General features: G+C 42.0%; 1 protein-coding gene across 1 annotated transcript in view; it reads left to right on the top strand.

The window, feature by feature from the left end:
* The first annotated feature begins 11,557 nt into the window (after window positions 1–11,557).
* The window catches only part of LOC103384062 (multidrug resistance-associated protein 1-like), a 16,764-nt gene continuing 1,629 nt past the window's right edge, over window positions 11,558–26,692 (top strand). The window contains exons 1-5 of the mRNA XM_025058742.1: window positions 11,558–14,948; window positions 18,109–18,285; window positions 18,580–18,705; window positions 21,905–22,042; window positions 25,154–25,276. Coding sequence (XP_024914510.1) covers window positions 14,907–14,948; window positions 18,109–18,285; window positions 18,580–18,705; window positions 21,905–22,042; window positions 25,154–25,276 — 606 coding nt within the window. The 5' untranslated portion in view covers window positions 11,558–14,906. The remainder of the gene's footprint in view (window positions 14,949–18,108; window positions 18,286–18,579; window positions 18,706–21,904; window positions 22,043–25,153; window positions 25,277–26,692) is intronic.

Below are 26,692 nucleotides of genomic sequence, written 5' to 3'. Positions count from 1 at the left end.
CTCCTCCCACACATCCACTGCAGCGAATGTACAACTGAGAACAAAAAATTAAATACCTCTCAAACACTTGGCTCGAAAGGTAAGACAACGGTGTTTAAATTTATTTTTGAATGATAATGAATTTTAAAATGTCAACAATCATAATACCCTCAGTCTAAACAATCAAGTATTCAACACAGATAGTTGTGCATCAAACAATCCAAGACTGATGTGAATATCTTTCTTATATTATGTTTATTCTATAATTGTTATACATATAATTTTCTTCCTTCTTGTTGTTTCTATCACATATATAATTATATATATTATATAATATATATAATTAATTTTCCCTATGATTTCTTTCCAACTCAGTTTACTCTGCTACTGTAGCAAGTGCTTTGCTCCTTAGTGGTATTAATAAAGTCTTATCCTATCTTATATTTTCTCCTAAGATATTTGCAATAAAATATTGTAAAATATAAATTAGATATAAAAAATAAAGAATTACAATAACTGACATAATATTAAAAAATAGTAATGGATGAAAGTTTAGTAGACTAAATGGTGAGTTGTTGTTAAAGTATGAAAACAACTGAAACACTAAAAACTGGCCAACGTGTTAAAAAAATAAATGAGTGTCTGAGTCTCCTGGACAGGTCACTCGTCTTCCACTGGACAAAAACAAGCCACAAGCAAACCCACACTTAACAGGCAGTTTGGAGGTCACACAGTTCACCTGGCCTACATATCTTTGGTCTGTGGGAGGGAAGCCTGCATTTACAGAATTAAAGTAAATACAGACAATTATCTCTTTGGCCAGACACTTTCTGCTTTTCTGTGTCAAACAAATCATAAGTGCATCCTTTGTTTCGGCCTGTTATGTAATACTGAGCCTGGCAATAAGCAAATAAAGTTAGTCTTTGGAGCGATTGAGATTGTGGTGGGTTGTCAACAGATGGCAGTGTTGCACAGATTAAAGTAATCTGGAAACAGGTCCCAGTTTTCTATTGGTTCTTTTCTCTTTTTTATCCATTTGTTTGTAGGGCCCTGTGTTTATCTGAGCAGGCCAGCACAAAAACTAATGATCACACTTTAAATACAAAAATATATAAAGCTGTGGCTCTGGCCATCATTTGCATTTCACTTTTTATTCGCAGCCTTTCCAGTAACACCTATATAATTGCTGTTTTTAAAAGCTAACAAGTCTTTCTGCAAAGCACATAAAATGCCAAGGGGACGCAGGAATGTGTGGAATGATGGGGTTTGCTGCTGAAGTGCACTGATGGCCATGAGTAAACAAGAGCACTGATGGTGAATGGTGGGGTGTGTCGGGTTTGTCTGCGTGTGTGTTTGTGGTGAGACACCGGTTATGTGTTTCCTTATCTGTCTGTCTGACTGCGGGTGGCTACGCACGTGCGGCTGTAGGTTGGTAAATGTGGGCTGCCTTTAGGCCTTCCCTGCATTAGCGTGCAGGAGGTGTGAACCAGGTACACAGGGTAGCGTGCAATTGTGCACCCCGTGAATGCCTTCGGGTTTTAGGTCATTTGATGAAATGATGTTGTGACAAGTCAGACGTGTACTGGTTTATGGCCCAGTTTTACAGACATAGAAAGAGAACATTTTGTCACTTTCTACTTTAACAGGCGCTTGTAGTGAATCACACCTATGACTTCATTAGTAGCATTTTATTTTATGTCAAATCCCTTCATTTATCTTTGAGTAATTATTAAATTATCAGTTTATCTATCACCTGATAAGGTAAGACACTAAGATGCAACAAAGATGCAACAAAGCTGCATTGAACTAATTTTTAAAAAGGTTTTAGGCAAGTGTATGTATTGCCTCTACCTTCGTTTTTTCTTTTTACAGCCTTTTTCCTTTTATTTAAAGCAAACATAGTCAACAAGAAGCTCATCATAACAACATTAGATGTTTTCAGTCATCTTGGGCCATACTGAATTTCAGCCCTGTCCCTAGAAGTTGTCAAAAGCCGAGCCATTTACCCTGACTAAACAGGTCCAGTGCCCATGGTCCACAGTTCATTTTAATGAAAAGCAGTTGAGACTTTTCCCTGGTATCATATACCCAGGAGTGCCTAAATATAACCTTAAGATATTTTTAAATATGATAATTTAAAAAACAGTGAAGCCAAAGTGTGTTAACATTTGGACGAGGGTCTGACTGCAGCTTTTTGACTGTGTTTTCTAATGTAGACCATGAAGAGTCTGTGTCTGACAACGTGTTTTTGCATAGTTTTTGCTTGATCTTTCCCGACTCGGTTCTCAATTTGTGTGTGTGTAGAGAGATAGTGTGTGTCAGACACACTCCTGGTACTTGACTGAAGGATTTGTGGAGAGGGTAACTGGAGCCTTTTAACACAAGTGGGCTTTAAGGATTAATGTGTCCAACAGGTCTAACGCCTGGCTCTGCGAACAAACATTCTCTCTCACACTCCAGCGGATAAATGAAGTAATCAACAATTAGGTCTTAATCCCAGAGGGGAGGAAAGAACAAGGAAAAGTTTTCCTCCCATCCCATGACGACTGTGGTGGATTTAAGAACACACCACAGGATTAGGTGTGTGTTGATAGACCTGCATGTATGTATACGTGTCTTCCACTGTTTGTGTAACGTCTGCATCCATAGACGTGTGTGTGTGTGCATGTGTTCTGGTCAGACAGTGCATAGCTGTGGCAGGACACAGGCCGAGCACCTCTGTTGTAGACTGCAGTGAGTCAACAGTGTCTGCTCTCGCTCAGAGCAGACGTGATGGGTCTTGTCTTATTCAGGCCTTACTTCGCTGGAAGATGTGTGTGTGTGTGTGTGCTGTATGCCAGATTTTGAATGACATTAATTGTTTACCAGAATATATGACAGCGACCTTCGTCAGTGTCTGCACACGCGTATAAAATTGTTCCCGTAAAAGCATTCACTTATACAAAAACACAGGCAGGAAACAGGCGAAGCACTGAGATTTGTTTAAAACAATTTGTGGCTTTTTTAGAGCCTGTGTTCTTTAAGGTCACATCTGCATCGATTTAAACAGGAACTTTTAAACGCCTCTGTATGTAAAAGTGAGCTTTAAATCACCATGGTTGAGTGTCAGGCTGTACTGCAGGTCAGGGGCTCAGTTCTATCCTGAGGGTCAAACAGAGAACCTATATAAGAACTGGACACAGCTGGCAGCAGAAGAACGTTGAAGGATCTCTGCTGAATTTTTAAAGTAATGTCGGACATGTGTAAATAAATTGAGTTGAGTTTTATTTGCCAGTTACATTGTTTTTTAACCACACACACCACGTGGTCAAATTACAGAATTATATTGAGTGGAAGTTATACATTCATACCTGCATTATCACAGGAAAAAGAGAAAATGCTAATTTTCAGTTTATCAAATTCCATAAGTGACTTAGTCAGAGGACAACAGTGACATTATGTTGTTGTTTGTTATTTTCTCGCAACAATCTGAACATTAAATAAGATTTGTAAAATTGGCTTAAGGTGTAACCCCGCCTTCACCTGACGATTGGCTCCAGCTTCCTGTGGCCAAAAATAAAGCAGTAGATGACCATAGTATTTGGTTCATCTATAAATAGTCAATATTATCCAACATGTTGCCAATGCAAAACGGTCGATAAGCCACATGTGGCCCAGGAGCCAGAGGTTTCAAAAGATAGTTTCAAAAAACAGGTTCAATAGTCCAGGATCAGGAACCTGGACCACATGTTGATCAGGGATGCACAGGCAGGCCTCACACATGTGTAACTCTATTGAAACCCAACCTAAGGAATTATCAGTACTTGGTATTGGCGAGTACATGCAGTATGTAAATGTCCTTCGGAGCCGTGGGCGGACAGTTGGCATCTGTCCCAGGACACATTCTCACATGCAGAACTTCACCAGGTCCAGGTCTGAGGCTCTCAGAAGAACATGGTAAAACAGTGGCCCGTTCTTCTGGTGGTTAAGTTCTGCTGTATGTACAGTACTTAAAAGACTGTTACATTTGTTTTCAAGTTTACTTTATAAATACTGTACGCAGACCGTTCCACTAAACCACCACTTGAGACCAGGAGAGGAAAGTCACTTTTAGACATGGAGCCGTTTTATCGCTTTAGATGCATTATGGGTCGTTTTCAGGGTGCATTAATTCACTGGTGAATATTTTAAGATGCTTTTTTTTAGCAAGTATTTTGCAATTTTAATATAGAGTTTGCATACAATTAACATTTTTAAGAAAATATCTTTATTTAACAAGTTGTGGAAAAGGGTTTTTGTTTTTTGTGATAATTCTGAGCTTCAGTTTGGATATGTTTTTTGTACCTTTCCCATGTTTTGTCCTATTTTAACCATTATTTTCTTAATTGCACTTATGTAATTAAGTACACAGCTGTCTTGTAGCTGCACATACTTACACTGACTTTATCCTATTTTTGGTTTCATCAGGCCAGTTGTCTGTAATCTTACAATCATTTGATTTTCTTGAATTACTGGTTTCATTTCAAATGCATTTTAGTTTAGTAATTTTAAATACATTTTTAAAGCTTTTAAAGTTTTGTTTTAACATTCTTAGCTTAGTTTTACAGTATGTATTCTGTGATATTTGGCTAATGCTAAATACTTTTTTTTATCTTTTTATTTTATTATTAAGAAAACAGTTTGGATCATACTTTTAGAATCTTTCTATGGTTATTTTTTGCCTACTTTGATGTCCTTGTTTCAACATTTGAATTTTGTCAATTTTTCTTCTAACTGAATCCAAATGTAATCTATTTTAGGAGGCGTTTAAACTGTTAAATCAAACCTGACAATATCAAAAGCACTGAAACCTCTCTTTGTCTCTTTTGGGTTTTGTTTGTTTTGTTTGTTTTTTTTTTGCTTCTCTGTCTTTGTTGTTTCTGAGCCTTTTCTTCTCAGTGGTTCAAGCACACGATCAGTTACACAAAAAGTTATTAACAGCCCGGAAACCTCTGGTTGTTGCATGTCAACAGTTATTCATTCCACATTGGTACAAACGTAGACCAAGGGAGAAATGTGGGTTATGCAACATTGTTTAGAAAAGCTAACATTTAGTGGTTTAGTGGTATCCATCTGGAACAGGGAAGATGTTTAATAAAAAAGTACAAAACAAATCTTTCTTTTTTTTCTGATCTAAATTCACCCCAGCTCCTGAAAGTCATCTCACTGTTCACAGGCAGTTGTAGAGGAGTAAAAGTAGAGAGCGGTGATTACTTCTCCATTATTGAATTGTTTACTCTCAGACATCTATCTAGCGCGTGGTGCAGAGCAGTTAAATCACACTCCCAACCGCCTGTTTCCATGCACGCTGCAGAGTGTGTGTTTGCCACGTCTGGTACAAGTTAAATGGCCCTTGGTTGTCTGGCACTTTTCCTGCAGAGATATTTTCCTCACACCAGCAGGATGGACGATAACGTTTAAATCTGTCCGTCGCTGTGGATTCTTTTGTAGACTGGGGAGAGTTATGAATAAGTTCTGTCAGAATAGAATTTAAGAAAAAGCTGCATGGACATAGAATGAATTGAAGTTTGGAAAACTGAGTCAAAATCTGGGTTTGAATTAGACCTCCAGAGCAGTGTTTCCCAAACCTTTTTTTTCTGGGGACCCATATTTCAAAAGTCCAATTTAATAGACATTATTTGTAAACTCCTGGGAAACATGATGCGATTTGAACTCAAAAAAAAAAAACCCCACCTGAGGTTCGCGACCTAGTCATTGGGAAACAATGCTCCAGAGGGAAGGGGGACTGGAGTCAATCCCAGCAGTCATCAGGTGAGGGCAGGGTTAGACCCTGGACAGTTATTCAGTCCATCACAGGACAAAAAAAAGAGACAAAAAAAAACATTCACTCCAACATTAACACCTATGGTTAGATTATAGCAGTGGCCCTCAAATGGCAGCCCGTGGTCTATCTTCCAATGGCATAACCCCGCCCCCCATTAATGACTGGTGGGATTGGCTTCAGTTCACCATGTGACCCTGAAAAGGAATAAATGATAGAATATGACTAAATATTTAACGTGAAAAAAAAAACAACTTCCGTGTAAAATAGGAAGATTAAGCCAATTAATAACAGTTAGTTACCCAGCTATAGAGTAAAATGGTTAAAATAGAAGCTAATATTATAGCAGTGAGAAAGATTTTCCAGCTAAATGTTCTAGTCGTCATCAAATCATAGGCCCTTGTTTAAAACATAGCCTGGAGGAAACTCCAGCCCAGCCTTTAGACTGTTTTACCTCCAACAATCTCAGACACAAATAATATGATTTGTTGTAAATTATAGGACGGAGGCGTCATGTCTTTTTCATTCACACAGCTGTATGAAGACGCAGGGAGATAAACTCGGTGAAAGGATCCATTAGGAGGGTGGAATGGTCGAAGCCAACAGGCCTTTATTCATGAAACCCGTCATTTTACCAGCATTTCCTGTTAACCACAGGATGTGGCTCGCTTTTCTCTGCCATCCTGGCCAGTGCTTTCCTATATGGTTTTCCGGAAGTTATGTTTGTGCTCTCGGATTTCCAGAGTGCAAAGTGTCGGTTAGACAAACGTCCCTACAATAAGACACTGAGTGATGACTGCTGCCTCTGACGTTCACTTTAGTCCAGTCACTGTCTGGAATAGTCTGTTCTGTTGCCCAGATTTGGACTTTATTTAAAGGAAAGGGAAATGCTGATATGAATAAACTGGAGTCTGATTAAAGTTGTCATATTTAAAACCTGGGCTGGCAGGTGAACTGGTTAGTACTTTTACCATAGAGTTCTCAAGATGGGGGGCAGGTTACCTGAGGGGGTGCAGTGAGTAGTACTTTCAGTGGATGGTGACTACAGAGGTATTGAAGGTACGGCGAGGTATGTGCATCAAAAATACAGTTTTTGATGGATTTACTGTAAATTATGTTAATACCTTGCAAAAATGACTTTGCCAATGCTCATATTTGGGTTTGGGGATTCCCAAGACTGGCTGTCAGATGCAGAAGCCCAAAATTAGGCTCACATGAATAGTGTTGTGTGCGTAGGTGCTCCACAAATCTCCCTTATTTTCACCCAGGACTTCCTTGACGTACGTGTTCTTCACTTGGCTCTAATTACATTACATTTATTGGTCCCCGAAAGCCAAAAATAGACCCAACGTTAACATCAACAACAAACCCCCGCTAAAGTTCCACACTGCAGCTTTAATTTTCTTTGTTTCTGTTATTGTGTGACATTGTCCAGACTCAATAAAAGCTGGCAGCAGTCAAAAGGAGATATAAAAATATCAAATGGACCAGGATTAGGGCCGTGGCTGCGTTCTGTGGTTGTAGAAACATAAAAATATGATGTGACGACAGCAGTGGTAGAAAATTCTGCTGGTCATCTCTTCATTATTGCCACCACATTGTACTCATCCCATTTGTTTTCCAGCCTTAGAAGACAATGTTTTTACAACTTGGAGAGTGGGAGTGGATCATTCGCCAATAAATGTTACGACCACAGCTCCAATCGCCCCCTCAGTTTTCCCCTGTCATATTTTTAGAAGGACTCCACCTACAATCCACAAGTGAAAAGGCGAGGAATTGTTTTTGTTGATGCTTCCCTTACCACTTCAGTGTGGTGACTCGTGATGAGCTGTTGGTCTCCCTACGTCACAGGAAACCGGATTGAGTGGGAGGCCGGCTCCAGGCTCTATTACAGGGGGAGGCGCTGCACCAGGCAATGGGTAACTGTTGACGAGGAAGTGTCCCGTGGATTTCCACTTGCTGCTATTTCAGGGCTGCAGCAGGTCTGTTTCTAGTTTAGACACAAAAACCACAGCATCCTATTAACAATTGTTAAAGTAATTGAACCATGTTTACAGAAAGTCTGGTTACAGTGGAGCTCCTCAGGCCCTGCTTATGGTCTACAGGAGGATGGATGGATGCATGGATGGATGGATGGATGGATGGATGAACTAATCTACTGGATGGATGAATGGATGGACAGTTAGAATTATTTTTGTTTTTAGAAATTGACAGAAAAATAATCAAATCATCTGAAAAAAGAGAAAGAAAAACAATTAGAGATATACAACCATAAGCAGCTCTGATGCAGTAGTCAAAATATCCTCCAATCCCTGTTGAGGTGTTCCTCCAGTACTGATATTGGAGGCTTCATCATCATGAAGGATCTAAGCAGAGAATATCCCATTAATATGAAAATAATTAGGTCACAATCCTGGTTCTGTTTACATGCTGTTCTAGCAGGAACAGCAGAGATGTTACTGATCACAGTAACGACGACCCCGCTCAGTTCACATAAGTCCAGACTGTGTTGAAGTGAACCAAAATGAACTGTAAAACCAGAGAACTAAACTCAACCTCTAATCAAATGAATGATTTCCACCTGCAGACCCTGCTCCGCTAACCTTTAACAATCAACTCCAGCAGATGAAGCCGTGGAGGAAGAGTTAACCACCCCGGATCATGCTGGCACACAGCAGGCATCTCCTCACGTTGTTTAGATGCCTGTTTGGACTGTGGCTGGGTGATCTGTGAGGCACAGTCAGGTCAGAACCAACCAAACAACCACCACTGGCTGACACATTAAGTATAGCTGCCCAGCGCTGTGCCTGTGGTTTGATTTCAGTCCTTAAAGAAAAGACAGATTATTCAAAAATAGCGTGAAATTGCGGTCGCACCGTCTATTTAGACTGTTGTGTTTCCAGAGTCAATGCAGACAATGCTTAACATAGAATAATAGCTGTGTTTGATTATAGAATAAAGTGGATGTACAATCTGGTAGATGGTTTCTGGTCTTGATGAGTTTCAGCTCTGTGTGCTCGACACTACATTCCATCAACACTCACACACGCACACACACAGTACATCAACTGTGTGTATTTGCAGCTTGTTTTTTAGCCACTTTTATTCCTATTTATGTCCAGATGGGACGCGGATGTGGGCCACTTCTTTTATATGATGCAGCCCAGCCCAGTGGTCTCTGTATGGAGTGTTCCATTGTGTATGCGTGGGTTTTGTCTTCAGTTCGCTCTCACTATCCGAAAAACATGCAAGACCAAAAAAACATGTAGGATGAGGTGAACTGTTCACTCCTAACTGGTGTGAATGTTGGTGTGAACGTCTTCATATGTGACCCAGTATCCGTCCTACCGAAGATCTTGTAGTCAGGCTATGTCACAATTCTGGACATTCTAGCCAACAAACAAAGCTCTGATTGGCTCGTTTGTTATAATAAGATTCATCATCCTCAGTGAGCCCCATTATAGCTTTGTCTTGGAAAAGAAGTTTAAGTGGATTCATGAAAAAAAAACATGTTTTGTGTTGTGTTCAGCGAGAGAGTGACTTTAACACTAGCCTGAATGTTAATTTGTTATTTCTTTTAATATTTATCCTTATTCATGCGTGCAGTGTTGTTGCAGAGACGTCGGTGGCGTTCTGCTGACTGTCACACTGAGTGGTTTTTCCTCTGGAGTATAATCACAGCACAGTCTCCTTCAGACACCTTCTGCTTCCAGGCCTGCTGGGAAAGTCATGGCCGAGTGTTTTCTGTCTGAGAGGAAAATGAGCATCTTTACTCTGTCTGAGGTCTGCTCTTTTTGAGCTGAGATGTAAAAAAAAAAAAAGATAATTTAGCCATGACAATTACCTTCCTAATTCTAAAATCTGTCAGCAACACATTTTTCTTTGCGTACGGGTAAAAAAAAGGATATAAATGTAGGAGAAGTTGATTTAGGTCAAGTTTGGAGCTTTTTGGCACCACAGAATGTTACTTTGTACGTTTTGGAAATTCACTTAGTTATTTTCTCGCTGAGACCTACTCCAGGAGTTTCATTGCTGACCTGTAAATATACTGTACCGCTCCAAGCAACGGACGTTAGCTTGGTTTAATAAAATGACAGAGAAGGAGCTGTGAGAATGTTTAGCACTAATAAGAGGTAAAAAGACCTTTTTCTTTAATATTAGCCGCTGTGGGCACGCAGAGAGTTATATCCCACATGTCCTTTTTTCATTCATCTCTTATCCAGACCTGGGATTAGCAGTAGGAAAACAAAGAGTGTCTGGTGAGGAACAAAGACTGAATGTCTCCTACCCCAACAGAACGATTCTCTTCCTAAACCTTTTCTGTAAATGGAACAGTGGTTGGGCGTGTGCACATTCACAGCTTCAAAACACTGTCATTTGTACACTTCTTTTTCTTGTTGAACAAAGAACACAAAATCAGAATATAGTACAATTCCCAGCTGTCAAATAAAGACACAATAGCTCCATGGCTCCAGGGGAACCACTGCTGTCTGCTGCTGTCCTAGATGCTAAATCTGAAGGGAATATTCCTGATAAACAGGTAAAAATAAAAACACAAAATGATGTGTGAAGGTGGGATGTTTCCACAGTTTCTTCTGGATCATTGTACAGACAGGAGGGTTGAGCATTTTTCTCACCAGTGTCATCTGGGAGGATCAGAGGAGGACTGTGTTGAGAAACACGTAAATGTGGACACTTCTCTGTGGCAACCCTCTGAGGTAGAGGCCAACAACATGACAGAGAGGGGGTTTTGTTTGCTTTAGGTTTGGGTCAGAACCAGAACGGGAGTTAGGGAGACCGCCTCTAGGAGTTATTGGGCTCCTTGAATGAAGTTGAAGTCCTGGCTCCCTGAGAAATTCCAAGTCCCCGGAATGAACTAATTGCTATAAATTAACACTGAGTCATTAGTTTATGTATTTTGGCTATAGTTAAAAAATGAGACTCGTCTTTGACTCCTTTGACTTGAAGAGAACCCTGACTCACCATTCACAGTCACTCATGTTTAAATACTGCTATGGAAACAGAAGATGGTGTTACAGCAGTGTGTGTGTGTAATTACTACATTATTATGTTGCCTTTTTGCAGATCTTATGAATGAGTTGCTCCTCAATAGGTGCCAAGGCAGCAGGGTGGTAAATACTTCTAGGCTCATATCACTCACAGAGGCCTGTGAGACGGGTATAGACACACACACTCACACACACACACACACATACTCATATGTTGGTCATAGCAGCAGCAGCATTTACTGGTCTGTAAACCAGGTGACTTCGATCAACACTTCGATCCAATCATTAGGCAGAAGACCACCACTCCATTGACTCCAAACGAATCACTGCTGAGCTCGGTCGCAGCTCTGACCTGAGCAGAGTGCAGCAGTGAGGGCAGATTAAGATGGCAGTGGGTAAAAGAGGGAGGGAGAGAGAGGGAGAGAGAGGGCAGTGGAAGAAAGAGCCCAGTTATAATTGCTTGCGTAGGCTGACACATGAGTTTACAGGCTGAGCTGAAGCTGTGCTGCTCATTTAAAGCTGCTTATTTAAGAGCAAGGAAAGAGAGGGAGAAAAAAAACACTGAACTGATATTTTGTTCACTTGTTTCTTCATCTGTTGTTGGCCCCTCCCTTTGCTTTGCTGATGCTAAATTTGTCTCCCCCTTGCTCAAACGTTAGAAGCCAAAATGACACCATTATTTTGACTAGACTGTTTTTCCTTCCAGGGAAAGAAGCCAGAGGAAGTGTAGGTGACCTAGACTGGTAAACCACCGCGTGACCGCGGATTGGCTGGGACACTGCCACCCCCGCAGCCACCCTCTGCATCCACGGCCTGCCAGGTCCACATTACTACTACTACATGGCATGACCACAAGTGGCCCAACTCCAGTGCCAGCCTTCCATCACTCCATGATGGATACACACTCGCTGATGTAAACAGTCTGCAGTCAGACCATGGACCAGCGCAGAGCTGGTTTTTGGTCGTATTTGCAGGCCAGACGTGCGTGTGTTTGTGTATGATGACCTGTCTTGCGGCCAGCGACCGGAGTGTGCGCAGCGTCTTGTCTTCAAATGCACATGAGCAATGCTGCAGGGCTGTTGTTTTTTTTTTTTTTGTTGTTGTCCTACATTTCTTCATACGTTGCAACACCTCTGACCACAAGCTGCTCGCTGGTTCAGATCAGCTGAGGAGTCCTGGCTGTGAGGCTGCTGGGAAGTTTATTTAAGGGACACAGTGAGGGAGAGTTCAAATTAGCATTCTTTTAATTAAAACAGAAGGTGGAAGTTTTATTATAGCTGCCTCGCATGCAGAAGGTTGTGGGTTTGATTCCACCTAGTTCCAAATCCCATTGTAGGCTGCATCAGGAAGAGCATTCGTTGTAAAAACTGTGCCACATCACTACAGAAACTACTGCTGAGCTGAGCCCTAATGATGGAGGATAACAGTGAACCTATGGCCTGGTAGAGAATTGGGTGACTCCGGTGAAGTAGAACTGAAGGTGGTTAATTTGCTATTGTGACACAGCACACCACTGCACGCAACAAAATGTGACCTCTGCTTTTAACCCATCTCCATAGGGAGCAGTGTGTGGGGATGGTGCACCTCAGTAGCACCTAGGCAGCTTTGCCACCATAGCCCCACTGGGTAGTTGACTGGGTAGTTGTCTTCCGCAGTAGAGAAAGGCCCTGTCAGTGGTCGACAGACTGTAAGAAGAATAATGTAAGAAGAAAATAATAAAAATGTGCAAACAGACAATCAAGCGATTCCACCCCAGGCACCCAGGTTACTTTACCCTGTAAAGGAGGGTTAGCGTGACTGGTTCCCTACAGTCAGGCAGCAGATGTTGTCAACTTTCTACTGCTGATTAGAAAACACACTCAGCCGCAGAGACTCAAGCGTGTTGGTTATGTGAGGTAAAAAGAAAGTGGATGTCGGCCACGTCCCACTTTTTACATCCTGGTTATTATTTAGAAACAAAAATGCTGGAACTTCCTGCCGTACATACGCACACGGTCCACTCGACTGCCTGTGTTGAACCACCTGTGGTGTTCTGCACCATTTCTTTCTGGTAGCACAATTGAAATCAGGCTGCGGACTGGACTAAGACATAACACAATATTTGGTTAGACTTAGACCGTGGACCTTTGCTTTGTTTAGACCTGTCTGACAGCTTCAGTGGACCTTGTTTCACTAATTTGTTTTTTTCTCAAGCTGCACAGATGCCAAAGGCAGCAAATGGTCTTTTTAAACTTTCTGACCCTCAAACCAGACCCCAAAAAACACGCCCAGCGCAAAATATTTACCCCCGAGCAGCAGCTTTGACCACAATTATAGCTTCAGTTTCCTGTTTTTATGTCACCTTCAATGACTGTAAATCCCGCCGTCATTTTTTTTAAGACTTCACCTTCAGATGAATTCACCTCGCCGTCCTGTTACATAACCCTCAAAATATTCTCTCCAAGGCCGAAGAGCTGAATGAAAACATTTGATTGCCTCGAAGAGAATCATTAAATGAGTCACATTTTTCAAAGAATAATAATCCACACTTCTGCACACGGCGAGACGCAGGAGCTGGTGGTGGTCTGCAGAACTTTTCCATGTTTCTTCTCTGCGGTGATGATGGCAGAGACGCCATTAGTCCCAGTGGTAGTGGTGTCATAGTTTCCTGCACAGCTGCTGTGAAGAATATGTGCCAGTGTCTCAGGCGGAGTGACTGTCCACGTGTGAGGACTCAGTTCTCAGTTTTGTATATCTTTTTGTAGGTAGTTCTCTTATGTTTTGTGATGTTAGGCCATAATGTCCATATGAACCCCACGTATGTTTACTGCCATTCTAGTGCAACGACGACGTGGGTTTGAATTAAAAGGCCAATACAGCTGTCCATTTGTCAATGTGAAGTCTACATTGGAGGGTACATGCTAGCAGCTTACACACAAAGTGCTGAAAACTTGCGTTCCTATCATTGGATAATCAGTCATTTCATTACCCCTTGGTTGAGCATGTAAAATAATTTATATGAAATCACATGATTAATGCTGCATACACACACAATAGATCTTAGTAGAACGGCGGCCATAGGGCGATCCATGTTTACCATAAAGGCCACTGATCTAAATCAGGATTTCGTGTCATGCACAGACAGTTTTGAGCAGTGAGTTGTTCATGTTTTTCCACTTACAGTGCAAGTTTTCTGCCCATCATGACGACTGATTAACTAATTCCCTTCTCTAACAGGAAGCTGTTTTGTGTGAGTTGGAAAATCATGTGAGGGTTTTGCACCATCCAGCTGAGTGTAAGATTTTGTAATGATGTAAAATAGCTGACCTGAATTTGAGACGATCAAAGTGACAGTACTGGCTATAAATACTGGATCTGTTTATTGGAATGAGAATGTTTGGAACAGTGCCTTTAAGACTTTGGGATCTTTGGTATTTCTATCAATGAATCAGTGAGCCATCGGGCTGACTGTGATTTTTTTTTTTTTTTTTGATTTAGGACTGGGTATGTGAATCTGGTCTGTAGTAATGGGCTGCCCACTGGGTCTGTGGTGAAAGGGTCAGAGGTGAAAGAGTTAAACATTAAAAAGTGTGTCTGGCTGTGAGGCTGTCATCCCATTGACGGGAGTAGCTGGTGTTTTGGTAGACATCCAGTAGATGTGGGAGAAAGTGAGAGAGGGAGGGAGAGAGAGAGAGAGAGAGGGGAATATTTCCACCCACCCAAAAAGGAGACACACTCATAAACAGGCAGCAGACTGAGGCAGAGTCAGAAAGACTCAGGATCTCAGGGCAGCAGCAGTTCAAACAGCCAGGCAGACTCACACACAGAGACAGTTACAGAGATTCACTGACAGAAGATGTTTTATTAAGAGGAAAGGAAGAAGTGACACACACACACACATACACACACACACTCTGATAACTGCAGTGTGTGCCATCCAGAGAAACACACTGGGACCAGATAGAACTAAGAGCTACAGAGCAAAAAAGGTGATACACACACACATACACACACAGTGTACTCGTTCTCCATCCCTCCACACTGTTGCTGGTGCTGAGTTTGTGCAACAGCCGACGTGAGGTGAAGAGTTGTTCACTACCAACAAGCGGAGCATCTGGGAGGAAGGAGCAGACGGGTGGATGGATGACTTCTGCAGACTCAGCGGTCTGGACCCTCTGTGGGTGAGTTCGTGATGCGTTCACTGGACACTGAAATCATGAATTACAACTGTTGTTTTGCATGCATGAAGATGATATTATATTATTAATGACTCTGCAGTAATGCAACTGCCTGTGTGTGCGTGTGACTTCACAAGGTTAAGCAGATGCTGTCAGTCCTGTCAGTTAATTTAATTGCACTTTAGGATGATTATGATCGTTCCTTAACCTCCATTCTGTGGCCCTAATTCAATGTCATTAGCATTAGCAACAGTAGCAAAATGTATCTGCCCTCGCCTTAGTTGATCCGTTGCTTTAGTCAGACTCAGAATCTGAAATATGTTATTGACCCCCCAGGAAGAAATTGTTACAGTGCAAGAAAATGTTTTTCCCTCCAAATACCAAGTAGGACACACCAACAACCAAGTAGTACTACAACTTGGTACTTGGTAACTGTAGAACCATATACAAGAAGTGTATAACTATATGAGTAATTAAACAACAAACTGACCCACTGTTGGTAGTAACAGATTCCTCAACGAACCCCTTGAGGAACATATACCACAGTTTGAGAACCACTGCTTTAGCCAAATGCCTGAATGAGTTACCTTGGTATCAAATGTTGGTTGGCAGCACTGATTGGTCCAAAAACAGAACTCACTTCTGCCCATGTGCTGACCTTGTTCAACTGCCCCCATGTGAGGGCAGTTTTCCTGAGGTAATGTGATTGTTGTTCTTTATCTTTGGTTCCTAACAGAGCAGGGTTTACTGTTACTCTGCTTTGACTCAGCACTATCAGATGCTCCGTCTCACACACACATGCTGGTCAGCTGCTCTTACTGTAAATGCTGGAAAATAAGAGTAAGGCTGAGATCTAGCTGTGGAGATCAAAAATGATTGGATCACTGAGACCAAACATGTAGCCCCATCCTTTACCACGTCCCCTCTCCTCCTGTTTCTCATTAAAGTTTTTTTTTTTTTGCAAACTGTTTTTGCCCCTGCAGATACTGCAGAGAGTCCCTCGCTAGCTTTTGCAAAGAATATAAAAGTGGACCGTCTTGTGCAGACCTCCTGTCTTCTTGGAGACACCTCAAAGCGCACGTGTCATGTTTTTAGCTACACAACATCCATCACAGGATGTTTTCCAAAATGTTTTCACCTCCCCTTGGCTGTGAAGCTGCCAGTTATTAACCGAGGCAATCAACCTTTTGCATACTTTTGTGCCGGCGTCACTACTGACTCATTAGTCACAGCTTTTGGCAAGTGCTGCAGATTATATGGTCTTGATCCTCAAGTGTAGCATGCACAGTCCAGAAGCTAACAGGAACTTAGCCGCGCAGCAGACTGCCTTGTCATTGACACAACAGGCCCAGAGTCAGACGCTCTTTATAACAACACACTATTGTCTAAACTTGTCTCAGGTTGAGTGTAGGAAAGGGGGGACATCAGGTGATGGTTAGCAACATTGGGGTGTTTGTCAGGTATAAATAGACACCTTGAAGCCCAAGCTCTTGACATTTTCTGGTTTACTGTAATGTCTCCGTGGAAAAAAAATTGTCCACTTGGTGTGTGTGTGATGAGTTGGTCTTTTAACATAAAAGCGTCCTGTGCCTCTGCCTGCCATTGACCGCAGGAGTCAGAAGGGTCTGTGAAAGTATCCTCCCACTCACTGCTGCTCGAGAGATTTATCACTTCAACACCTTATGGTACATCCGTGGTCACAGAGCACGTTACTACGCCCTGTGAGCAGCAGAGTTGTGCAGGTAGTATAGAAGCATAGGTGAATGAGGGTGAGTCAGAAAGTTCTAAGACGGATGCTCTTGTTCTTAAGCTGTGTTATATTTGTGTTGTTTTATGGTGTTTATCTATCCTCAAGTCTCCTTTCACTGTCAGTCCTATATCACATGTCCAAACACGTGTCTGCACCAGCTTTGACCAGTCGTTCCTCATATGACATGCTGATCTGTGTTACCGTAGATTTGATCAGGTTTTTATTAGTTAGTTTTGATTGAGTTTGAAATCAAAACAAACTTTTTTTTTAACCAAACTTGAATGGAAACCTGTCCAAATGATTGAAGCTCATCACCAGTTTTTATTTTTAATCTTTCCTGAAAAAACTGGAAAATCATTTAAAGGAAGTTAATTTCGGACCAGACATAGAAGCAGGTTGTGACCTGGAGTCAAAGGTCATCTTGCAGAATTCTACGGAGAAGGACTTCTGTGGCGGAAACACCACTGCAGAAGAGAGCAGACTGAGACAGATGTAAAGACAGAGAAAGATGTCTTAGAACTTTTTGACTTCTCTATGAAGGAAAGCTATTGTACAAAGGTACTCGGAGTTAAGACAGGTAGCCTTCTGTCAGACTGGGATGAGATGACGTGAGGATGGCAAAGATGGCACCGTTTGATGACTAATCTGTACCACTGGCTGTTTATGTTGAGACATCAGTCTGCTGACCTGAGCTGAGGTATCTTCGGCCTCCGAGTTCCTCACCTGCCCTGGTCCTTTTTGGCTCCTGCGGACAGACGGCTGTTACATAATAATCCTGCAGCTGCCACCGATTTGGCACTTCACTCAACCCTTATCCCAGTTAGGAGTCTGCCAGTTGGGCCAGACTGCCTGACCATATGAGAACCTTTAAACCACTTCCTGTGGTGACTCCGCAGGACGCTCTCGTTAGCCCAGCCAGACGCTCTGTCCCTCATTAGACCCATTCGGTGATAAACAGGAGAAGCAGGACGACAACAAGCCACTTAGCACACACTGCCGCTTCTACTGCTGCTGTTACACAACACCAAACATTTGGCAATACATTAGGCTTTATTGTTTACAGACTCTATTGTTGACATGGTTCTCTACCTCAGAGTTTTATATGTCACCACCTTACATTGTCCCAGTAAGACACTGGAAAATGAACCAGTCAGAAACTGACTCCTCAGCACAAAAACAAAACTGAAAAAAATACCTTTTTATAGTTTCCAGCTAACACCTTCTGTAAACTGGGCTCAGGCACATTTTCTGTAAACATTCTGTGGTTTCACTTGTCACCTGCTGCCAACATAAGACGTGGACCAAGTCTGGATTCTGTGGACGCAGCCCTTGTCAGTTCTGTCGGACAGTTTAAGTCCAGATTATAACTTTGAAGTACTGCTGAAGTACCGTCTTTTTTTTTTTTCTTTATAGGACTGGAACCGTACGTGGTATACAACCAACCCAGACCTGACCCAGTGTTTCCAGAACACAGTACTGGTTTGGGTTCCCTGCATCTACCTGTGGTTGTTGGCACCTTTCTACTGCCTCCATTTCTACTGCCATGACCGTGGCCGAATTCAGATATCCTGCCTCTGCTGTGCCAAGATGGTGAGACGTAACTCCACTGTAGTATTTAGTTGTTTTTTTCATATACAGTACCTTAGATCAGTGTTTCCCAAACTTTTTTTCTGGGGACCCCTATTTTAAAAGTCATCCACCTGAGGGTCACGACCCAGTCTTTGGGAAACAATGCCTTAGATGCTGTATTAGAAAAAAATAAATGTTTAAATGATAGCCGTTGATTTTCACCTCGTAAGTGTTCGTATATTCAGTTGTATAAGTTAATAACATGTTAGCTCGTCTGATCAGTCCTGTATTCGTGTCCTGTCCTGTCATGATCAGGTCCTGGGTTTCCTCTTGGCCTCATTTGGCTTCGTGGAGTTCTTCTACATCCTGATGGAGAGGAGCCAGGAGATCCAGCAGCACCTGGTCTTCTTACTTGGACCCATCATACGCAGCATGACTGTGGTAAACACTGCTTTCATCTATATTCACACTGTCACTGCTGAATGCATGGATCTGGAATAGAAAGGAATGATTCTGATGACACCTTAGTGGGTTTCCATTCGTACTCTTACCAGTTGTAGTTCCTTGTGACAAGTCGTAATTCCTAATCCTTAATCTTAAACCTTATTGTTATCCACCAATAACATTAGAACATTAGAGTCGTTCCATAGGTTCCCAGCCATAACGTACATTTCAAAATATCTGCACTGTTGCCGTGGGTAACAGAAAACTCTTGGGAATATTGCCACAGGCTAATGTGTCTATGGACACGCAGACACATGAACGATTATGTAGCATGTGAGTAGCCTGACACTAAGGTGCAAAGATGCATAACTGGACAGATTTATAATATTTTGTTCAATGCGGAGATGGCAGTAGCAGGAAAACATTGACTCTGTGTTTAACCACCACTCATGACATCAATTATTATTTGATGTGGACGTCAGTGGACACAGTGTCTGCACAGTTCCACTGCAGTGAGAATGTGATTGTTAGGTGCTCTGCCAGTTGGAGACTGGTTTCCTTCAAGAAACTATTTGTCATATAAACCTAGAATGGACATGGACTTTGCCCAGCTGCTCCTGTGGAGTGAGTTGTGGGGAATTTCTGTTATAATCTTTTGACTTTTCTTACTTTGCAGCTAATGCTTGGTTTTGCTAATCTTTAGCTATTGTCTATTAAATTGTTTTGCTAGCATTTGTTTTGGTCTATGTCTAGCCTTATACTGAGGACATAGGTCTTAAAAGCCCCCTGTTAAATGAAGTTTAAAGATGTTTTAGAGGAATTTTCTCCTTCATATGTAGCCGTAGCATTTAGCACGGCTAAAACTACAGTCCATTGTTTCACACATCATAGATTAAAGTTTGTTTCAGTTAGCAGTTAGCACTTCTTATCTCTTGTTGAAGGAATAGTCTTGGAGTCTCTGTAGCACTTGCGCAGATCTGGAGGAGCATTGACTCTTGGGTAAATTTCATCGTGTTGATGTAAAATAAGAAAACACCTGCACACAAAACCACTGGATACAGAAGTAAGGACTCATAACCCACAGAGAGTGTGTATTCATGTTGATGCTACAGCAGGTGTGCAGTCTGACGCCAGCTCCTCTCTCAGACACTATTGTTTGGCTAACACTATATATAACGTGCGCCATTAAGTTTGAAAGTTTGAGTTTGAAAATGAGGATTTTATTCCAAAGCCAGAGATTACACACAGGAGGAAGAGCTCAAACGGCCAAAACGGTTACTGTAGATCCAAATCAGTGTGTGTTTACGTTATCTGCTCAGGTCTCTCATTTTTACAGTCCTTGTTTGTCTGATTCAGATTCTTGAAGCAAACCATTATGCCCACACACACACACATACACACACACACGGGGCATGAAAGGGGGGCTGCGGGTCATTATTTATAGAAGATAAGATCCAGTGTGTGATTAAAGAAATGTTTTCCGTGGTCTGTGTTGGTGGAAATTGACCTGAATGTGTCCCAAACCATCAATTCCACTCATTGCAAATGATGCTTCACTGATGTTTAGGGGCAAACAGAAGAAAAGTGCGGCTCACTCACCACCTGGGTGGCACGGCGGGTTTTTAAAAATGCTGTTTATGCTGCGCAGGAGTGATGTAAGAAAATACAATGCAGTTCAAGGTCGCACTGCTCAGTCAGTCTGGGCGACTGCTCAGCTTCTAAAGCCGGGCCACAACTGCTGAGAAGCTTATTCCTCACAAAGCTTCCTCTCACTGCAGCTGAATACAGGTCCGTCAGTCTCCGCCGCTCTCAGACGGCCGTGCCCACCTGTGGTCTCTTCAGACTCCTGAGCAAATACCAGCACGTGTTTGGTTAAAAAAATACTCTGAGACGTCTCTTGTGTTGAGGCATACATTTCAAAAAGTGTTTATTTAAAGAAGGCCATTTATCACACCAGGAGGCAGGAGGACAAATATATTGCGAGCACGTCAGTGATCTTTACATCTGCCTGCCAGATATATCTTTAATAAAGGATGTAATTTTCTCCATGTTGATTGTAGCCGCCCACACAGCTGCCCAGTTTCTGGGTACAGGCCTAGAACACTCTGCTGCTGTTGCTGGGACCGAGTTGTTTTGTTGCCCTTCAACTCAAGCAGCATGTATGGGTATGCCAGTCACTCAGGCCGCAAAAGGCAGCACAGTCAGTAGCCATGAAAGTAGTTAAGAGTACAACCAGTAAACTGGCTATAATCAGCAATAACATTACGTAAAGCAGCCATTCCCTCCTCCATCACTGTACTCTCCCTGTTTAATTATAAGGCTGCGGTTTGATTTGGGGCTTAGTGATGGACTTAGATCCACCCACAGACTTGTACTGACAGACTGTAAGGCAATGTAGCACGTTACTACATGGGGCTAAAGTACATTCAAATTCTCACCGCAGTGATTTCTTGAAATCACTTTTTCATAAAGTGGAAATGGGGCAGTAGCTACGTTGCCAGATTTTTCCGAGAAACAAGCAACCAGGTCGACAGAGTGACCTTTGACCTTTTAACATTGTCCTGTTGTTTGGTCTTCATTCAATCCATTTTCCCCCACTCTGTTCATGGCATTGGCCGAAGAAATTCAATCTACTTCCCTCAGGATGACCAGGGAGATAAACTAACCAAGCAACAAATACTAGCCAATTAAAGGCAGAGTGGGGAGGGTCCTAGATGCCCTTTTTCATCCTGTCGCTGAGGGATTGAGCAATCTGCCAACCTCTGCCTAGAGAGTTCAGTTTTCGGACTTTTGAGCTGCAGGGTAGCAGGACCATAAAGACTTATATATAATACAATATATTATATATATATATATATATATATTCTATATATAATATGCTAGGTTCCAGTACAGCTTATCCATCAGGTCCTTCATTACTTTTTAAGTATTTTAGCTGTGTAGCAGTGAACCAGCTACAGAGAAATGACTACACTTTCTCAAGTGAAGAAGAAGAACAAGCTTGAGAAGAAGCTTAGGTCCAAGCCAGGTTTAAATCTTCTACAACTTGGATACAATGAATTCTTACTCTTGATTTTGTCAGTTTGCTGCCTGGCTATAAGCTGGGTTTATTTTCTCTCCTGTGTAGTATCAATGTGATTTCCCAGACTTTTTGGGTTTTTTTCTAAATGTTCTCTGTGTCTGTGTCTCTCCCCAGATTCTGGCCCTGTGCATCATCCAGTTGGAAAGAATCCGGGGCTGTCGTTCTTCAGTCTTTCTTTTCCTCTTCTGGGTCTTGGCTGTCGTGTGCTCCCTGGTGCCTCTAAGAGCCAAGATCCAGCTGGCTGTAGATGAGGTATACAATTAGCCTGTTCATTTAAGTGTGATATTAAAGCTCCAGTAGAATATAATTGCACGTGAAGCTGTTTCTTACATTTCTTCAAAAACACGCCACAAAACGATATTGGGCATAGATGATTGAAGGTGCTGACAACAATGTATTATTATTTAACCATGTTCGATTTTACCTCAGTGAACATTGATTATTTATATTTTTTGCTACGTCAGCTAGTTAATTTAACTAAACAAGACACACTTTCTTTTAGTTACTTAACTTTACTAATACGTGTCAGTATGAGCATTTAAAGAGAATGAAGGTCAGCTTGGTTAGTGTTGCCAGATCATGCAAGAAAAACAAGCAACCAGATAAAAAAAAGGCCAAAAGGTTAGGTGCTGTATATATCAGTGCAAATATTTATTACCCAAAACTCAGTTGTTTTCCTTGAAACCGTTCATTGGTCTAGCCAACTATGTAAACTGGATATTTTCATTAGGACATAAACACGGCAAAAAGTTAGCATGTACACTTTCATAAGAAGCGAGAAAAAAAAGTTTATAAAAAGTCGACTTAACGACCACCGTGTCTGCTGCTCTGAAGTCCACATTATGGCTGTCTGAAATATTATGACCCTCTGTGGTGGGAGGGGAAGTTGAACTTGTATAGACATATATTTTGACAATACCAAAAGAGTGTTACGACCCCACAAATTAATACCCTTGGGGTCTGGGTCTGGATTGGCAGGTACCAGCCCGCTCACTACCACATAATTCAAACAACAATTGTGTGTGTGTGTGTACATATATATATATATATAGTGTATGGTAAATCAGGAATAAGCGGCCACCAAAGTGAGTGTTTGTCAGGTCTGAACCCACTGAACCTCAAGTGTCAGCTCACTGTGCGAGGATATCTAATCAGGTCCACTCCTACCCATAGTCTAGACACAAGACTCCAGGAGCAGAACTTGAGATATCCCTGTGTCAGCACAGAGTTTCTATTTCATCCCCCACTTTAAACCAAGGTAACCTAAAGTTAACCAAGTGTTGGAGGATGACACTGCCAATTCTGGTCAAGCCTGTGTGTGTTTAAGTTTGCCTTTTCTTCCTGTGTCTCCTGTCAGACACTGCAATCATTGTTGTATGGGATAAGTTTCTATTTAAGCGTGCAGAGCTGCGGGGCAGTCACATTTGCATTTCTATAAAAACACACAAACACACACATCCATATTTCTGTTTTATCGCCCTCAGTGTGACATTCCCACACTGCTTGGGGGAGAGTAATGATGGCCCTGGGATAAGTGCTGGTGAGACACGGCAGCCCAGGGTCAGACCAGAGGAACGTCAGCGTTGTGTTTATGGGCCTACACTGCCGTAAACACAGCCAGATGGAAATCTATGCATCCACACATAATGTGAGAGCGTTTGGATTTCAGACGCAGATGTTTTCTTTTCGCACCACCACACACACGCAAGGCATTCGCACGTGACTGCCCATATATTTCACCTTCCCTTCACCTCTGAAGTGTGTATTGTCTTCTTAAAAAATCAAAAATGATTTACTATACTTAGGATGCCCCTTCTTATCAAGACTGTCGATGAGCAGAGCTAATAATACAATTAGACATTTTGGTCAAATGATGCACACATAATGTTCCCATCTCATGCTGAATCTCCAGAAAAGAAAAAAATGGTAAAAGTACCTGGGATGCAATTCCCAGGTACTTTATTAATGTGTTTACCTTGTGATCCACATTCTGAATTAGGTACTTTTAGGGCATTTGGAACTCACCAAACATTTGTCTCACACAAGGAAAAATAGAAAATAGAAAAGTCAGGAGTGGCAGTGAAGTATATGAACGTGGTGCAAGACACGTATAAGCCAGAGAACGTAGCGTCACATATGTTCAGGGAGAATATCAATCATTGAGAATAAAGACGTGTTGAATTAATAGCTATGAGGGGAGGTGCAGATAGAGAGGAGTGGGAAGCACTGGGACAGGATGACATGGAGAAGATGTGTAATAGTAGGAGGGTGGAGACGTGGTGAGATGAAGGCAGATGATCCTCTGTGACCTGAAGTGTTTGTAGGTTTTATCTTCTCTGTGTTCCAACATAAACAGTGAAAGGCACATTATTTATTACAGCTTCTGACACCTGTCATGTAGTCAAGGCGTTCACACACCTTATTGAAACATATTCTAAATATTATAAAGCAGGTGCTATGAAGAAGATGTCTTATTCACGTTGCAGTGTGGACAGCAGGGGTTGACAGAGTTCGTGTTTGTGGACCCTCATCCATTCTTAGCTGCTTGACCTACATTTTTCCCACCCGCTCAGTGACCGACCTGGCCCCTATTTCCACACTGTGGCCAGGTCCATTTGGCTTCTTTGTATCTGTTTTCTGAGCAGAGCAGACTTTTTTCACAGAAAATCATTTTTTAACTGTTTGCCATGGCTCTAGTTTTAATGGATGCTGCTGTGCAACAGGCTGGCTGTGGTGTTGGATGCCGACCTAGTAGTAAACAATAACTTCTGCCAGAAGCCACACTTTGTGTATGTGTAGAACAACATGGCAGAGCTGCACTTCATAAAGAGTCACAGAGTGGTTAATATCGCAGCAGTCGTAAGTGAGAGTGCCGGTTTGTGAAACCACAATTTTCCTATTTACAGATGCGATTGGTTGGCGTGATAGAAAGGCAGCTCTGACTCTGGCTTTATTTTTGTAAAGTCAACCATTAAAGAGTTTGGGGTTTTACTCTGATTTAGTTTAAAGGCCAACATGCTCTTTATTGTGTCTGTGATCTGGGTGTTTAAATAATTTCCGCTGTGTTCAATCCTCAAGCGTGAGAAAGGCAGGGGGAAAAAGTCAGAAATGAAAGAAGTAGAGCACATCTCAGCCCTGTTGAAAACCTTTTTGTTATGGTGTCTGTGCAATGTTATTTTTCTGCGGCATTTTCTTTGCCATGAGGCAAATAACAATCGACCTTGGTTTTGTATGAAAGGCACATTTACGAAACCTTTCTGGCACCGTTTAAAGTAAATAAACCCGAGGAACTCTAACGTAACCGTTCTGCCTCTGCAGCAGCCTCCTCACTCCTCTTGTTCTTTTCTTGTATGTATTCCCCAGGGCTTTGCCTCTGACATTGTGCGACACCTCGCCTTCTACTCCTACTTCACCATCCAAACGCTCCAGCTCTTTTTGTGCTGTTTTGCTGACCAGCCCCCAGTGGGAAAAACCATCCTGGAAAAGGTAGGCAGAGGAGAATGTCCTGTAAAAAAAAACATGTTTGAGCAACTGTCAATGTGGTTTCTGAGATTTTTGTGAAGACGCTTTTCCCTTTTGGAGGAAATGATGTGATCCGCCTCCCTCCATTCCTTCTTCCTCCTCCCTCACTTTCCTCACTCCACTTTGGCTTCCTGTGTGAGCAGCGAGTGGATGACTGCATGTGTGTTTGACATTGTCCTCCCGAATGCCTTAAACACAACTCACTGGGCCCAGAAACAGCTGAACATTGTGACCGACACATCAGGAAAAACATTGCTTAATATTTTTTTCTCATCCTCTTATCAAAAACAAATCTGAGAAACTCATAACAGGAAGCTGTGGCCGGATGACTGACGGGTGAAGCGGATTATTTTCAGACCCACCTGCTAGCCTTTAGCTACCTTTGGCTATATATTAGCTACTGAGCTGTGTGTACAGTATAACTTTGCTTTGTTTTATATTGATTTATAATAATTTAATACTATTAATACTAATATTAATTCGATTTCTACTGTAGTTCATTTTTGTCATTTTTTGCTGCCTTGTTGGCTAACAACATTATTATGTTATTTAGTTATATTATTGGTGACGTTTACTAATTTTAGCCAGAAGAAAAAATATGGGGCGATGTTTTAGAAGAGCGATTTGATCTGTATAGAACATAAAATTCAGCATTGTTTTCATTTCTTTTCCACCATCTGATGTAATATCAGTCACATTAGGGTTTTTTTCCCACTATGTTCCAAAGGTATGTTTCCATTCTATTAGACACTACACAAACAGTGCAGTAGACTTATATCCATCTCATTTTAACGATCTATCACAGTAAGGCCAGGTGAACCTCTGAGTGTTTTTTCACAATCTGGCCCCCGTCAGGTAAACAGTTCAGATCCAATCCATCCCGGCGACATGTGATGTCACATGTTGATAAACAAAATAACTGGAAAAGTCCCTCACTAACTAACTCCTGGCATGTGGTGAGGAGCCTGAGGGCGCAGAAGCCACAGTCAGCCATGGTGGACACACCCATTGGTTGGACCTTGTTGTGTCCTCCTCGTCTTCCTTCGCCCCACGCTTTGGTTTGACTTACTCACTCACCGGAAGAGAGGAAGTGAAGGGGACAAGGAGCAAATGAACTTGTATCAAAGAGAGCAAACAGCCGTGTGCGGGGGCAGTAGGGTGGAGGGATGCCACGAAGGTTGTGTGGGTGAAGAAACTTTCTGTGCATCAGTGTCTACTCCAGAGAGTATAAATCCACTCTCTGCACATTTTCTGATGACACATTTCCGCAGTGTCTGCACCGGACCTCAGAACGTCACCCTTCACCCTGAGCTAACACTGAACTCTATTTATTCTGACCTGTGGTAGTTTGCCGCCCTTTCCCCCCCACAATGCACCACC

This window comes from Cynoglossus semilaevis, chromosome 9 (genome assembly GCF_000523025.1).
Source record: "Cynoglossus semilaevis isolate Cse_v1.0 chromosome 9, Cse_v1.0, whole genome shotgun sequence".
NCBI lineage: Eukaryota > Metazoa > Chordata > Actinopteri > Pleuronectiformes > Cynoglossidae > Cynoglossus > Cynoglossus semilaevis.
This window is presented reverse-complemented; position numbering and strand designations above follow the sequence as displayed.